This window comes from Bombus impatiens, unplaced genomic scaffold (genome assembly GCF_000188095.3).
Source record: "Bombus impatiens unplaced genomic scaffold, BIMP_2.2 scf_0664, whole genome shotgun sequence".
Taxonomy (NCBI): Eukaryota; Metazoa; Arthropoda; class Insecta; order Hymenoptera; family Apidae; genus Bombus; species Bombus impatiens.
The window spans coordinates 412,383-430,101 of record NT_177083.1 but is presented as its reverse complement, the minus strand read 5'-3'; the positions used below and the strand labels follow the sequence as shown (position 1 = coordinate 430,101).

Here is a 17,719-nt window from a genome sequence, read left to right as displayed (position 1 = left end):
ATATAATCTTGTATACCTATATCTTATATATAAAACTCGTGTATATATATACGTATAAATTACCGTTCGAACGAAATACAAAAGACAGCGAATACGACAGTGTGAGAAAAGAAAATTCTATTTTGCACACGAAGAAACATGTAGAACGTGGCTATTCTATCTAAACGTAGTAGTAGGCTATCTGGTTAAAATGTATCGTTGCTATGAATATCGGAATTATTATGTACTAACGATGAGTACAATGTGATCTTTGCATGACAGTGTTCTTTTTCCTTAAATGGTGCATCAAGTATTGACACTGTGACATTTTATAGGAACTCGATAAAACGTGTGCTCGATGTATCGTGAAGATTGATCGACCATGAAATTCGTAACACTCTAATTGAGCCATTATTTGTTATCTGAGTGTAATATACTAATATTATCAATATGTAGAATGCAATAAATTCTCACGGGCTGAATTTAATAATAAAACCTTCTAAATAATTCTTCTAGGTACGCGGCAAAAATAGAAGAAAAATAAAATAAAATAAATTCATTTAAATACGCAAATAAATATATTAAGTTCGCGCAGATAGGAACATTTACAGATGCGTACATTCTGCAATCGTTTAATCGTCTGTAATCGTCTATAAGGAAACACAGAGACACATCCTACACGCTATTCTCTAAGCTAGTTCTTTCCCTTATGATTCTTCGTTTCCTCTCCTTTTCCTTTTCCTTTTCGTTCGTATACATACACATGATCGATAGTTTGAAATAAAATTTCGAACAAATCGGTACAATATCGACAATTACAAGATATACATATTTATATAATAGCCATATTAGCAGTACACGTACGTGAACATAATTTCATTCCACTACTTCCGTTCATCAACCGTTCACGTGTTACACATTCTCTAATCGATATTCGAAACGTATATTTGTACAATAGACACTTACGGCAAGAATACTCACGCGCCAGGACTTCTTTTCGACGTACTTGTACACCAATGATGGCCTCCATGGGAACTTCCGTACGTGGAATGCTGACTGCATGTGGTGGTAAGTAAATTGGTTCCAAGTTCCCAAAGGTGCATTCTTGCGGGATATTTTTATAACAGTAAGAGTGCAACTGCAACCAGACGATTATTATATTTTTTATTTATTATTATTATGAATATATTGACCATTGTTTCAAAGTACAGGATGATCTTACGTTTTAAAAAATGTAGGGTAATCAGCGTTAAATACTAAGACATAGTTTCTTCAAAGATGATAGAAATGATAAGACGGAAATAAATTATATTTTGATATTTTACAATTCTCTAAGATTCCCCCGTTATTATCGGTATTTTATCGTCCAGCGTCATCGTCGGTGTAACAACGAAGCGACAAATTGAAGTTGAGAAAATGAAAGACGCACGAGGGTTGAATATGAAGAGAAAGCGAGGAAACTGCAAGTTAATTTCGTATTTATAATATAAATGAAGCTGCGCGAGTAGGAAAGAATGAAAGGAATTGTTTGATTAAATAATTGCTGTAATTTGTACAGCAAAATAATTATTTCCGCGAAGATTCAAATTACCTCGGCAAGAAAATTCTGTACAAATTCGAACAATGACTTAAGTAATTCTATTTATAAATTTATAAATCATAACTATTCGATTCTATGATAAATTCATAATATTCGTGCCATACTAAATTACAAAAGCAAACTACTTTTATACGTTTCCATATGCAAAAATACCCATCGTCCCTTTTAACACAACGCGAACAGAAATAACGCTTTTGTTATGCAAATCTATATTTTTATTAATACTCGGCGCTCACTGTATTAACAAGGGCACTCGTTAATTCGATTTGGCAACGATCAATGTTATTTTTAATTAAGCATTGTTCGACGTTATCCAGGCAATTTTATCATTTTTTAAACTCTTGCTTCGAAAAGGAACAAATGCTATAATTTTATATGGTACAATACAAAATGAAATTCTAACGCTGCGAGAGATCAAATTTTAATACTTGTTTACAAACGTAACAAATTATTTAGACTCTATCGGTGAAATTTTCGCACACCATTGATTACAACGGAGAAGTGTAAAACGATGAAGGGGAGTTTAGAAAAGAGGAAGAACATTTACCGTCATGCCGCACCATTCGCAACGAAACCCGGAAAGGCACTCGGCAGAAACACAGTTTTTCTTGCAGACAGCGCATTTCGAACTGCTCGGAAGATTACCTTCTCGCCAGTGATGGGTATGTTTTACCTGCGCCAAGTCCTTCCCAGGTAAATACGTGGCGTTCTCCTTGCAATCTGCCACGGCAAAGTCCTGGCACTCCGTGTGTACGAAGTACTCGCATACTGAAATTACAAGTATCATCGATCACTGTCTCTCGGCTGAAACATCGCGGACTTTCCAAAATTTAGACTTTTCTCTAAGATCAAGTTGTTTTGTTTCTTTTTATTGAATCACTCGAGACACTTTCTTTGATAATATTGCACCAATATTATTAGCGACAAGTCACAAATCACGGATTACTGATTTTAATATATTAAGCAACAGCATGTGTGATATGACGTGTAATGTGTGACGTGTAAATTATGATGCATTAGTATAGTCGCCCAAGATATCGTCATAAAAAAGAAGCTATTTTTATCAAAACGAGATAGCATAAAATTTGTCTGTAAAGTTAACGCGTTCTATGCCAAGTCGACTAACGATAAGACACTAAACTTTCATTGTTATTTTACACGTTCAGAAACAAATATGCTACACGTCGTGTGTGTATATGCTTCGTGTAAATAAAAATGATACAGTACTAGAGATATAAAACTGTGATATTGCTAAGGTAATAAATGATAAATTGATTGAAATGTTTAGTAGAAGCTTGAGAAGGAATATGCGATCGAAAGAAATACACAAAGAGTAAGCTCGATTGTAAAAGTTGTAGGAACGAAAAATAATAAAAGATAATGAAAAAATTATTCATTAAGGAAAATTCAGGAAAATTCAAATTAAGGAAAAAATAATTCTTCTTTTTTCTTTTCTTAAATTGTAAGAAAATCATCAAAGCGTTCGATACTCTCACTGTAAAAAGTACAGTAGACAGCTTTACCTTGCTTCGTGTACTCGTCTGACGCAACTTCACCAAGTTACTTTTTATTTTTATGGTTAAATAAGCTTTTACGATTTAATGAGACGAAAATAGACACCTTAGGGGATTTATATTCTCCTACTCTGTAACGTTACATTATTGCGTTACTGCGCGTACCAGAAAAATTTCATTTCATTGAGATATATTGTGTAAAACCTAAAATACATCATCTGCTCTAGATCGTTATGGTACGTACGCGGAGAAAAAATGAAATGAAATGTGTAAGCACGTATTCGTTGTGAATAAATCGTCGTGGAAAAGGTTAGAAGCCAGGATAACACTGGCATCGATAGATTCAAAGTGTAAAAATGGTGGTGATATCTCTACTTTCGTTAAGCACTCATAAAAAGAAAATTCTCCCACGCAGCTCCCTTCTATTTTGTTCTTTAAAAGTAAAAGAGTAAGAAAAAAGTACGAAATAATCACTTATCTATATGCGAGTCAATATTTATGCAAAAAAGGTAACAATTATGATGTTCTGATAGATCGCAGATTTGATGCAACGTTTTAACAAAAACTGACTACAAAAAATTGATAAAATGATTTGCGATATTTTTAAAAAAAGATTCAAATGTAAATTCTCTGCGTAGGTGTATGTAGGAAACTCTGTGAGTATATTTTACGATCATAGCTTTACTTTTAAAAGTGACACGGTCCAACAGCGTCAGATTCTTCTCCAAAAAATACAAGATATTATATTAGAACATAACTATACTTTATGTCGTCAATCAATTTTATCTGCAAGAAGAATAATGCTAATGAGGCAGGTTCAAGTTTTTGTAACACCCAGTCTATAATCCTAAAGAATTTTAACAAATTTTCTTATAGTCATGAAGCAAAGTACATGTTTCTTAAATTGTGTCATTTTTTATAGCAAACGTGCGACGAAAGTCGGTTAGATTCTGTGAAAAAGTTTGCAGTCCTAGCTTCTTCTTTATTCATAATAAATCAATAGAACACAAGCACACTGACTATCGACTATTGGCCAATAGCTTGGAATTACTACGTGTTCCATATATCCAAGAAATTTACAACAAAAAAGTCAACTTAACATTGCGTAATATTAAGAAATTTTTTTACTAAAAACAGCTATTAAAGTAAAATCGATTATCGTTAACGTCCAGGATGTTGACTCCTAAATCAACGTACAATACAACAGAAAATTGAATACATATCGAAACGTGATTCCACATTTTTGACATTTTGACGTTGTGTTTTATGTACATAATTTAAACAGTAAGAAATAATCTTATATTAACAAAGAAGGCAAGATGTAGAAAATGAGCTTACTTTCGCAATGTATGGATGGATTATCATCGAGCCGTTTACGACAGACGTTGCAGAATTTTCTTCTACGATGTACCTGTTCAGACCAGCAGTGTGCAACCGGGTTCTGCAACAAATGAAAAAACCTCTCGTTTCTCATTTTGTTAGCCTCGTAAAGCGCGTCTTAACCTCGCTATGTTTTATTCACCTTGGAAACTGCGCGTTAAAGGCGAACAAAAATCGCCCCATTTGTTCGCAACTTTTACTCCGTTTAAAAATAACCACCGTAAAAATAATTGACCATTTAACACGAGTCTTAACGTTTTTACTCACGACGACTATTTTATAAAGGAAGAGAAGGGAACAGTAAAGGGTAGAGGAACGAGGCAAGTTGAAAGATTACAAGATGAATCTATTTAAAATGAAGAGTACAGGGGAAGAACGCGAGAAATTACATTTTCTATTTTTTAGATGAAAGCGTTTTTAATATTCGCTTAGTCGCTGTATCGTCAATCAATTGCACGTTATTCGAATTGTATTCCTATTTGGAAATTAAACGAGGAAAGCTTGAGAAGAACGTTCCTATTGACTTTCTGATTTCTATATCACTTTATGATTAAACAGGAGGATTTTAATATCACAAATTAAAAAAAATAATCTGTTTGGTCCAACGATGGAAGTCTTTCAAAAATAGCTGGTAGGTTGACGCAGTCTTATAGAAATCAAAACTATGTACAATTATTAGTGTATTATTAAAAACTAATGTATAATTATTAGGATAAACAATATTTTTAAGATTTTAAAGAGGATAAAAGGACACATACGTTTAGCTGCGAAACCAAATAAAAAGACAATTGTGAGATTGATTAACAAAATCCTGAATTTATGAAAGGTACCAAAATTTGACGTGTGTCCTTCCCCTGTAGTTTTCATTTGGTTTTCAGGCTAACGTAAATAAATGTTCCTAATTTTTAATAGCGTTAATAACAATGTTTATAATAAAAAATGATTTCTTGATACTTCGATCTTTGCCTTTTTACCAAATTTTCTCAAACCTATGTGCTATTAGTTTTAGAAGACTTACATCCTTGAATCTAACAAGTTCCTTCCTTTTTCAACTACAGTGACTCTCGTTAGTGTTCGAACACCGCGGTGTTCCAGAGATCATTCCCTGTATATATATATATATTTCTTTATAACAGTATCATTAAAATACATCAAATTGATTAGATGTAACTTATTACGATATCAAGTTTCGCCATTATTTCGTTTATCTTCACTTATCGCGCAAAAGGCGTGCGCATTAAATAAATAAAACTGATGTTTCTATCAACCGGAATAAGCGAACGTAACGTATCAAAAAGACAATTAATTTAGTATTAATAACACTATTACAAATAAATATATAGAGAGGAAATATCGAAGTACCTATTGCCTTGTAGTTATAAAGTGACGCTAAAATAAAAAAAAAATCGACAAAAATGTACCTGACAAGTTCTCCTCCCTGTGATCTTTAAACATATTGGCGCAACTGTTAACGCAGAACTCGGTGTTCACGAAGTTCACCTCGCTGCGAACGGAACTTTCGACGCAACCATGATACTATGCAACCAAGTATTCTCAGCAGTGCGTAAATATAGGTCGCGGGGGAAGAATTCACTCATCTCCGGTCACACAAAAGGGGCAAAAACAGAAACCGAGGGTATTCTTACCTTAATGAGACCTGCCGCGATAGTGGAGCAGGGGGAGACGACGGCCTTGAGACAGCGGTCGTGCACCACGAAGTTGCAAACTGTAACAAGAAACGGGAGAAATGGAGATTTCACCGTGTAATTTAATATAATCTGAGGCAGGCTGGAAACAAACCACGGCACCATCTTCCTTCTTTCTTTCTTACATGTACAGAACTGAAGAGAATAGACTAAATGGTAAATGCTTGTGAAAACGTACTACGTTTTTAAAATAAAAATTGATGTCATCGTTGGAGAATTTGAAAAGTAATGATTGGTTGCATCGTTGGAGAATTGGAGAAATTCTTTTCTAAATGTTGCGTAATTTCGTTTCACGGATAACGAGACGTTACCGATAGTTGCGGCGAAAAGAGTGAGAACATTTTCATGACGAGAATTTTTGCAAAAGGGCAATGGAAAAGTTAATTAGAACAAACGTGCGAAAAATATGTCACTGATTATTTAACAATGGATAATTTCTGATTCCTCGCGTAATATACGAAAAAAGAACGAACTATTTAGGGGATGATCTAATGCTTCTCAATCGCGTGTCGAAGTTTCTACAATTTAAATTTTGAGACAAGTTCTCTTTCAATTTTTATCGAATCATATTATAAACCAAGAACGTTAAATCAAACTTTATAGATGACGGAGAAAAAGATTGTTTATCTGTCAGAGACGAATTTACTTCGCTTCTGAAGTTAACGGAAGTTATTTGTGAATTTGCCAGAAGACATTACCATACCAAAAGCAGATTTAAAAAAAAAGTAAGACACGAACAAGAAGAAAGAACAAGATTTTAAAAAGAAACTATGACATTTTGGTGATACTTCGAAAGCTTAAAATACGCACGTTAGTTAGACAAAATAAACGTCATCAATTTACAATAGCTAATGTAAAACAAATAATTATAGTTTACTAGAATTTAAATCATTGGGCGATTGCCAATGCCTTGATACATTTTGAGCAAATACCGTTCAATTCCTGCTTCGATGTATGCCCATTGTTTCAAATATAGTTTTATTACGTACCGTTGGAAATAGGATATTTCTAGCTGTTATGTAAAACTACAAAGAATCACCTGTAATTCCTTCTTGATTGAAACACTAATTATCTAAAACCAATAATGGCAATGCTTTTTGCATTACGGGCACATAATATCATGTATACTATAATACATCTGTAAAGAAAGCAAGTTCAAATACTAGAAGTCAACGTTTCAAATTGTCGATTAGAATTTCATAATATTACGAATGGCGTAACAATCGTAACATAATTATATCTAAAATTATGAAAATGATATTATGAAGTTTGATCGTCATTTAAAATTAGAGCATAAAATAACGAGTAGCAAAATTCGGACCGGATGAGTTTGACCTATTGGTGAAACCTAAGTCTGGCTCATCGCCATCGCCCACACGAGGTTGATATCCATTATATAATTTCGTGGAGACAAATTTTCAAATATTAAAACGGAAACATTGATAATAATAAATATTGGATACCCGAGTAAGTAAATTAATGAGATCACTTCATTCTCAGAAATAGTGTAATGCGTTTAGATCTCATCAAAACTGTTCATTGCTACAGTTAAAAATATAATGTACCCGATAAAAGACGCGATATCATCAATATTTTGTTATTGCATGTAATAGAATACTTGTTATATGTTTAGAGGAAATGTTTACAGTAATTGTTTTTAAAATAGGAATCATATTTTATTGCACGAATCGCAAACAAATTACGAAACATGAATATTTGTTGCCTCACGAGACGATAAACAAAATATTGTAATAAACAGATTGAATAAAGGAAATCGTTAAAGGGGGGTTATATGGCGTTTATTAATTCAACTGCATCGCGAAGAAATCAATTTCACTCATTTTGAACCCTTAAATCAGAGTGTGAAATTTTGCGACACTTTAAAACCCAACGCGGACTAAACGCGCAAATATTATATCGAGCAATGGAACATCGGTGAACAAAATTAATGAGGCACCAGATACGAACGATAGCGAATTAATTAATAAGATCTTAACTAGTTTCGGCGATGTTTTATAAAACATGTAAATCTTGAAGATGAAATATCTGGAGAGGAGAATATTATATAAAGTTACATCGATTATATTTTAAAAATAAAATGCAAAATAAAAAAGATATAGAGGAAATTAAAGTATTGGATATGAGAAGTGATAAGATACTGAAACTGGTGAATATTAACCAACGGTAAATTCTTCAATTAACATAACGGTAATGATAATTTAATTCCCTCTCCTTCCGTCCTTTTATTTTTCTTATTTTTTCTCTTTTTTGTTTCTTCTATTATTTTTGCGATACAGAAATACATTTATTCAGTGATTTGTATCGAACTTGCGTCAACAGATACTTCATAATTCAAAATTTCATCAGTAAGAACCGTGACATTATTAAATTTACCGTTGCTTTTACTTTACTGTTATTTCTGACATGAATATCGATTTATTGACTCTTAACATGTTATTTACGAACCCTTTGGTTTCCACTAATATTAATAGCAGATACGAGTTGCAAAACCTTTTACAACATGTATCGAACCGCATCGATATTCCATTAAACGTAGTATTATATGAAGCTGATCGGGAAATGTAATTTTATAATAAGGACACGTTGCTTTGGCGGAATAGTATAATTCCATTATCGTTGAAATTTGTAAATTGCCGAAGAATCGTGTAGAACGTTGGAGAATGTTTAGTGTTATACGCTAAGAGTAGCTAAACTTGACGTGTAAGAACGTATGCATTACAAAAAAGATTAGAAAGATTTACGTAGATAAAAGGACTTGATTAATAATTACATATAGATATATTTATTAATTGCGTTGATCCATATGATGTTTTTATTTTATTAACTTAGTGAATTTAAATTTGATAAAGTGGAAGACATTATTCTATAACGATACAATTATTCTAGAAAATTAGAAACAGAATAATCGAAAGAAACGACGAAAACGTAAGTTTATCCAACAACTCCAGTCCTTTCTTATAAATATTTTTTAAGAACATCACTGGAATATGATGATTTGGTACTGACGAAAATAAAATTTAGGACAATAAGATACTGTTTCGAATTTTGGAAACGTTAGTTGTCTGTATTATCGCTGTGAAAACGTTTACCGATTTCATTATAAATAACATCGAAGCACTTAACAATGTCCCGATTATGAAAACAATTTAATTCTTTCTTAATTTATTTCACATTTTTGGAGCACCCCTCGAACACAAAACAACATTTAACAGCAGCAATTGATATTAATATTTTGTTAATGGCACCGATCAAGACTCTTATTTGTCGACAAGGTTGATATTGATTACTAAAAAATTTCATTTTATCTCTTACTCCAAATTGTACGAGATAATAGAAGATAATCGATTGAATTAAAAAATGTCTTGACATTAATCATACTACTGGAAAAATTCCAAATTCTATAATATTAACTAGACATTGCTTCCAAATGCTAAAATTAATTTTTTTACTCATTCCTCAAGTTTTTAATGTCCGATTGATGAATGTCCTATTGGAATCCCAACAGACAAACACTGTTCAGCTGCAACGTGTCTAATATCAATTCGTATTGCAATTTTCTGCATCGAGTTTCGTAACGTTCTCATTCAATTGTGAGGTTTACGATCTGTTTGTTGCCTTCTGCCGACAATAACGAGCCCTCGAATGCATTCAGCAAGTGTGTCCAAACGCGTTTCATTTTTCATAATCCAACGCTTGGTCAAAATACAGAAAGCGAAAATACGCACAGGATGATAGACAAGATTAGACACTTTTTCTCGCTTCTTGTTCCACCTATTGTAAAATAATCACTCGGAAATAAATATGTCCTGTCTATTAATGTTATTACACATTGTGATGCAATACAATATACGATAATCAATTTTTATATAAATAGTCTTTTATATCTGCGTACGTTCTTTCGATCATTTTCGACATAGATGTGTTTTTCAATTGTATGTTAAAATATTTCCTAAAATATTAGGTACAGGTTTTTTTTCGTTTAAAACTTGAACAAGATGATTCGAGACATGAAAGGCCGAAAAACTTGATAGTGTTGAAGTATTCGATATTTATCGTCGAATAATAATTAAACTGTTCTGAGAATTATTAGACCAAAGTCATGCTTTTACGTGAAGATCGTAGATGAGCAACGTATTAAGTTAACTTTTTATCGGTTTTTAGAACTGTGGTTTTAAAACTCGGTACGTACGTTTTCAACTAATCTCGCGTTACTAAAATTGTCTTTTCAATTTGATCTCGAGACCAAGTACATGTTGTTCCATACATCTTTATAATCTCAAAGACGCTACTTGCTGTAATATTAGAATATCAAAAATATTGAAATATTGTTTTTCTTATCGCTTTAATTAATTCCAGGACGTCTTTCAATTTTCATCTATGTTGTATTAAATCGTTCGTTTTTAGTTATAAAACGACATTAAGATGAAAAAGTCGAGGAAAACGTGCTTATCATGGTCCTTCTGTGTGATCTTCGTATGGTATTTATTGTTACAAGAAGCTACGTTATAACATAATATAAACCTGATTTTTCTAAAGTCTTCTGTAAAAGGGTTAGCGTACCTTCATCAGCGTAAAATCCCACGTAATTATCCGGCACAGCAAGTTCGTGCATCGTTCAATTTCGCATAATCGTTAAATTTATTACACACGTCCTATCGATATACGCGTTTTATGAAAAAACCACCTTTTCCTGGAAAATTGCGAAGCTTAACCGTGACGTGAATTCGAGTTATTTTTAAGTGACCATCTTAATGTAAAGAACATTATCGCATCAACTTTGCTCCAAAAGCTCAAAAGCACAAAAGCTCGTTGAATATTATTAAATCTCATCGGCATTTTAAGAAGACGTTGGAACACGGTGTAACTTCATTTGCTAGCAATCTTAGGGAACAGGTAGAGCGACATAACGAGGTGTAACGTATACAAGACTCGGTGGCGTACGCTATATTTCCGGTTTGCTAAAAATAAAGCCAGCCTTGAAGACACGTTCTCTGTTATTCTACCGTTTTTCTTCATGAGTTTTCTTCATAAATTTCTCTTTTACCGCCGCGAGGTGAACGACTATTAATAAGTTGAACGACATTGCTCGAAATTCTCGAAACCCACGATATTTCGTCTTATAAACTGTTTCTGAATCAAACGGATGAAAAATAGATTTTCTCGAAATGCTGCGTTCAAAATAACGAAATTCATATCGGCACGCCTGCCTGTGTTCAGCGCCATTTTAATTCTGTCTATTTAAAGAAAAATCTATAAGTTAAACTCTACGCCATCTAATTATTAGACTGCGGACGTTTGTGCATTTATGGGAAACTCAAAGCTGCAAAATGTGCATCTAAAATACTCGTTATAATTAGATTTTTGAATTTTCACGGAATTTCATATTTTTATTAACTTTACCGAAGGAATGAAATTTGTATAAAGATTCAGTTCACTTACTAAATCATCCATTGAATATTCAAAGTACTTAGCTTCCAATATTTTTGCGTGTTGTTGTGCATTTTTGCAACTTTAAATTTCCTACAAACGCATAAAAATCAATAGTCCAACGAAGAATAATATTTAGTTTTAAGCTTCATTCCATTAAAATATTAATTTATATTTACGATATGAAAATATTCTCTTTTGTTTGCTTACAAATTGAAATATGTACATAATTCTTGGTGTCAGAATATACTTAATGCTACAGTAGAGAATGTACCGAACTGAGCCTGTCAGAAGGCAAACTGATCGACTCTACTTTTTCTAAATTATTTATTTAATCGAATACGTAATTGGTACTCCATTAATGTTGCATATTGTATTCAATTAATTTACTAACACTAATGGAAATCGTATTTATCAGCATTCGACTAGTGCCAAATATTGCCAATAGTAAACAATTGATTTCCATAAGATTGTTTATTTCCAAAATTTTCTTGCACAATTCAGCTATCTATTTGAAATTATTTTAAAAAATTTACAAGGTGTAAGTTACGGGTTACCAGTGCTAATAAATGCTCCTGCACAAAGGCAACCGCTGTGATATTAAAAACTAATTTAGTAAAACGTTTCTAATATAATAAAATAAAATAATAATATAATATATAATTATAATAAAAGAACTAAAATTCTACGACTAACTTTTTCAAATTACACGCCACTTGATCATCCTATTAAACGTATGAAATATGAAGTTACTTGTCGATTCACTGATATCATCAGTTAATAAATTATCCTACAGGAAGACTCGATAGAGTCGCAAAAATATATCATAAATAATGATAAATTCGAATGTAAATTCCGAAGAATTCGGTTCGCAACGTTATTATGTACTTTCATCTACCTTCCAATTCGCAAAATTGCTCGATATAACTCCTGATTCGATTAGTACTAAATCACACGCAATTAATACTAAATTCTGTATGATCGATTAATCTTCGATGTTTTTTTACTCAGACGAAGAAAGCCAGATCGCAGTACGTTTCTAAACAACGACCTCGAGATCTATCGGGATCCGTGGAATCGTCGATCGATCGCGTCTGAAAATCCCACGAAAGCTAAAATTAAGATATCGGGTCCAAAGTATTCCGAATATTCGTGCAGCCTTTGATCATCCTCATAGCGCATTCGTGACCGATAATTTTACTCGACTCTTATAGTACGCAACGACAAGAATTCTAAAATTCTAATTTCGAATATTAAACGTTGCAGCACTGAAATAAATACAAGAAATTTTCCTTCCTTTAGAATCAACATATACTTGTTCCGCATGGACATACGCTATCCACCATAAGTATTAGACACCTGATGACGATCAAAAGGTTGATATCTTTCTTATATTTTCAGAGTTACGGTTGAAGAACGTTTCTTCGCCTTTAATATGACATTACGAGAAAACTGATATTTCAACGCGTCTCTTTCTGCAGTCTCTGTACGGATTACTGAAATTTAAGTGTATTTACTTTAAAAGTAAAGATGGACAAAGACAGGCATCTTCGTTATTTGCTACTTTGTTTAACACAAAGAAGAAAAACGTCATACAAAGAGTAAGAAAGATTTTTTGTAACATTTACAAATACGGTGCTGTAGATGAAATTATCGGTCTGAAATGGTTAGCTCGATTGAGAGGCAAAAATTTTGATCAACGTTCGATCGAGCTTACAGTCGATGGCCAAATCGTAACGCTAATTGAAAATAATCTACTACGTCAGACGCCACACGTGACACGCGCGCAATCGAATAAATTTATCTACAAAAAGATCTATGCATCCAAACGTTGTCTTTGAATTTCATTTAAAAAACCTTACAAACTTTTGTTCCAATTCGATGCAATTTTTAAATACCTACGATGAACGACGTTTCAGAAAAAAAAAAGAATGGATCAATCCAATTCTTTTCTAATTGACCCAGAGATACGCCTCTATACAATCGAACTTTGTTACCGTCTGTATATTTCTGGAAATAACTAGTAACACGTCACCGATCGTTAATGCGTTAATACAAATGCGATTCGCCGCGATCTCCGAGTCTTTCGTCGATGATCTTACTATGACGATGAAAAGTGCTCGAATTCGAGAAAATAACGAATTCGTAATGCTGATGAACGCGGTGAACGGCTGGATTTATCGTGGAACAGCTACGTTTGATGTCCATGTGTATTCTAGGAATCAGAAAGCTCGATGGCGTTGGTGTGCAACGTATCGAACAGAAACGTGTCGATATTCTTGCGTGTTCTAGATACACATATATATGTATATATATTCTGGATCGACGATTCCCTAAACGCACAGCAGAACGCTGTGTCCGCTTTAAAAGCGACATTTCTGATTGATCTCGATCCCATCTTGAATTCCGTCTCTGGCCGCCTGTAATTGCCGCGGTAAAATCGAGCACCACGTTGCTGTACTCTGTGCCACGATTTGCTTAATGTTGTTCGATGCTTGTTGATATGATAAAACACCTCGAGTTGAGCAAGTTCCTTGAGATAAATGATAACTTGCATCCAATACGCTTATTGCTGATCAATGTTTTGTTATATGTGTATGACACCTATATGCGTGTATACTAATTTCGCACAAAATTTATTTTCATAATATAAAATTATACTGTGTATATCTTATGTAAATCATCGTGGGAGTATCTTTCTAAAACATTTGGTTCATAACTTATGTTTGAGATTTCAATTGTTCAGATTTCAATTTTACATAAATTACCGTGAAAGCTTTTTTCAAAATATTGCGAATATATTTTGTGGATTTCGCGTAATATCGTATGAATCTCATAGCGATTAAAGTTCAAGAGAATGCCCAAGAAGCATCCAGTGGGAAACATTTAACGATGTTTAATAAAGATAACGTTAGATGTCAATACAAGATATAAATTGTTGATATATCTACTTCTGACATATTTGATAAATTGTTCTAAAGAAATACCGTACATATTGACCTATGTACCACAGAGCTATAGGTTTTATTATACACAATAGATTCTTATAATCTGTATCAGTTCGTGTTATTCTTGCCAAAATAAATGAATAAAATTGCAATTTGAAGATTGTTCGCCATACGACATTCTCTAATAATATCGCAGAATAACACAATGTAACCGTAAAGTTTAAAGGTTTACAGACCTCTGTTTCACATTTCCCAACGTTATTCCACTCAATTTTTAACAACAAATATAAGAAATATTTACGTACAATCTCGAAACTGCAATAAAGTTCTACAAACATAATTCGCAGTGCTTACAGCATAATTAACAAACCTATGCTTTCAACAGCCAAAAAAAAAGAGACAGAAAGTAAAATATTGCCCTCGTAATTCACAATGGCTACAAGTACACTCAATCTCGATTAGTCTGATCCTCGTGTTTGATCAAACACTCTAGAAACTATACCTATGCATTTCTCATTGTACGCCGTGAATCGTAAAATTCAAGCCGATTCCAAGCGAATTAACCAAGCTGTACCTGCAGTTCGCGAAAAGCTAAAAACGCTGGAGATTGCATGGTTAATCCTGGTCGCAGGATTCGCAGGCAGGAATCGAGCCGATCGTTCGACGGTTAAACGACGCGAAATTGCAAAGTGTCCGCGGATGCTTACCCTTCACGGGCCTGAACGAGCTCTTTCTCTCGTGCACGCCCCCACACCCCTCAGCTAACCCTCTCGTCTATCTCCTTCTCTCTCCAGAGTCTATCAGCTATCCCACACCACCCCCCACGATCAATGCTTATGAAAAGGCTCGATGCGCGCGCCCTCGCCTCCGTTTCAGCTCGATTTCCCTCGACCAACTCGAAACCATTGCAATTCTCACCAACCGCCCCAAACGCACCACCCTTTTGACGACATTTGAAAGAGAGAGAGAAAAAAAGAGAAAAAATGAAGAAGGAAAATATGTGAAATCGGGTTGACAATGGCAACGAAGGATCGAAGAACGGCAGATCTAGGTTCTGGAGATTCTACGCTTCTTCCTGTTCGCTTGTCGCGACTCCGTGCTGCAAGGGGTAAACACTCGAACGGGAGTGTGCGCAAATCGCGACGGGGTGGGAAATGTGGCGCCTCGTTATCGGGCTCCAAAGATGGTGGGTTGCGCCAGCGAGAATCCCCGTACACGAGGAAGCAATTATGGATTCTTATGGAGAATTCTTGCAGAGGTGGATGCCCAGAGAGGGGTGGGGGCGGAAGGACCATGGAGAATTTGGGACAATTCGTAGGGGTTGGCTGGGATCCGTTGCGTGATTCCTTTGGATCTAGATGCTCGATAGTATCGAACAGCCGAGCTGAATGTCAGACGGAAACTAGGCCACGGGTTGAACATTTTCCGAGACCGTTTCGGAGTTGACGATTCTTTCGAAATTCGATGTTCCGATTAAATTTCGATGGAACTAGAGTTACTGAACGTTATCTTTAGACGAAGGAGAATACACGCAATGAGAAGCGTTGTATAGCGAAATTTTGAAAATTTATAACGTGGAAACAACGTTGCGTTGAAAGACGTGACCTATATCGTCAGAATTAACCAAAGTAAAGATTTCCTTTCTTTAACTGTGAATTAATCTATAAAATTCTTTGGGGTTTGGTTAGACTCAGATGGAAAGTTGGAAGATTGACATCCCAACGCTGCTTGAACCAAGCAACGGAACGTTCGAGTGGAAAGTTCGATTGGAAATTCGATCGAAAGACGAAAAGAATTAGCAGAGAACACAGTTCTCTGTATAAACGTGCCACTCTTTGTACACACGCTGAATGGGCACTTGCCATTCATCATTCTTGGAGGTCAGCCAGCTTCAACTTCGCACGCCGACCAAGGTTTCGGAGCCCGTGAAAAGGCGGGACGAGAGTATTCCGGCGGCAACGCGTCGCGTATTCGATTTCGTTACCGAACGTGCTCATATCGATCGGTTCTCTGTCTTGCGGTTTCTCCGTGAAAAATTTGCTCCGCGGTTCTGACACTGTTCGGAAACTCCAATCAACTTAATCGAGAGCTCTTCGTTTTCAAACGTATTTCCGCACCGAGCCATTTCCTCTTCGAACTTCTCCGCGAATCGCTACTTTCCGTTTGACCTCTCCCCTAGAACCTACACCAGAAAACTCGACCCATAAATATAAGATACTCGTAAGATACTCGATTTTGAAAAATCGAAGATCGATGTACGAATTGAAACCAAAGTCAACCAATTCGGATTGACCGAAGAGCCCACTCAAACGTTGCCACTCGGTAACTTGAACTTCGTCTGCCGTTCGAAATCGACCAAGATGATATCCACTGTTTCCTGTCTAATCGTTATATGAATACATGATTCGCCTACGAATTATTGTATATATGAGACTTTGAGGACAAAGGAGCGATAAACAAGGACGAGGGTAGCGAATAGGATGGGTGTTACCTTACCTTCGCAGATGTACCCCTGCTGTATGAGGCCCCACAGCATGTCGGTGCAGCTATGGCAGTACGTCGGCTTGTGAAACGTTTTCTTGCTAAAGCTGTGCCCATGGCTGGCTGGAGTCTCAGCCGAGACCGACGCCATGTTCCCCGTTCCACCGCGGCACCGCTCACGCCAGATTTTCACCGTGAAGCTACACAGGGTGCGCCGCGCGTCGATGACAACATAATTACACGGCAGCCACTACGTGATCTCGAAACCGTACGCGTACATAATTGCGTTGCTGCAGCTGCACCCGCGGCTGGCTGCTCGGGTCCCTCGCGTCGTACCTTCGTCCTCGTCGTCGCGTAACGTGCCTAACACGCATTATTCCCGAAGCTGCGCCCCCAAGACCGACCGACCGACCGGCACGGCACCGTACGCGACACCGAGATTGCGTTTAATCGTGCACAAGTCAGCAGTCACTGTTTCGCGGCTGACCATCACCGTCATCGGCCGCTGCTACTGCCGCCTCCGCCTCCGCCGGGAGCTTCACTTGCGGTACGACGACGATGCGGGTGTCGCGCTCGCGCATCCAAGCCACGGACCCGTCACCACCGCCGTCCAGTGACGGAATCATGCACAGGCCAGCTGGGGCTCTCCGTAAGGGAGCCCCG

At 35.7% G+C, this 17,719-nt stretch overlaps 1 protein-coding gene across 9 annotated transcripts in view; it reads right to left on the bottom strand.

Moving 5' to 3' along the window:
* The window catches only part of LOC100749653 (diacylglycerol kinase theta), a 42,924-nt gene extending 25,211 nt beyond the window's left edge, over nt 1–17,713 (bottom strand). For 6 of the 9 annotated variants that reach the window (XM_012389775.2, XM_012389777.2, XM_003492163.3 and 3 more), the window contains exons 1-5: nt 17,072–17,713; nt 6,120–6,199; nt 4,432–4,534; nt 2,127–2,347; nt 946–1,117 (exon numbers count right to left, since the gene is read on the bottom strand). In XM_012389775.2, coding sequence (XP_012245198.1) covers nt 946–1,117; nt 2,127–2,347; nt 4,432–4,534; nt 6,120–6,199; nt 17,072–17,207 — 712 coding nt within the window. In that variant the 5' untranslated portion in view covers nt 17,208–17,713. The remainder of the gene's footprint in view (nt 1–945; nt 1,118–2,126; nt 2,348–4,431; nt 4,535–6,119; nt 6,200–17,071) is intronic. The other 3 variants (XM_012389778.2, XM_012389779.2, XM_033322736.1) reach the window with 1 other exon arrangement.
* Between the last annotated feature and the right edge of the window lie 6 nt (nt 17,714–17,719).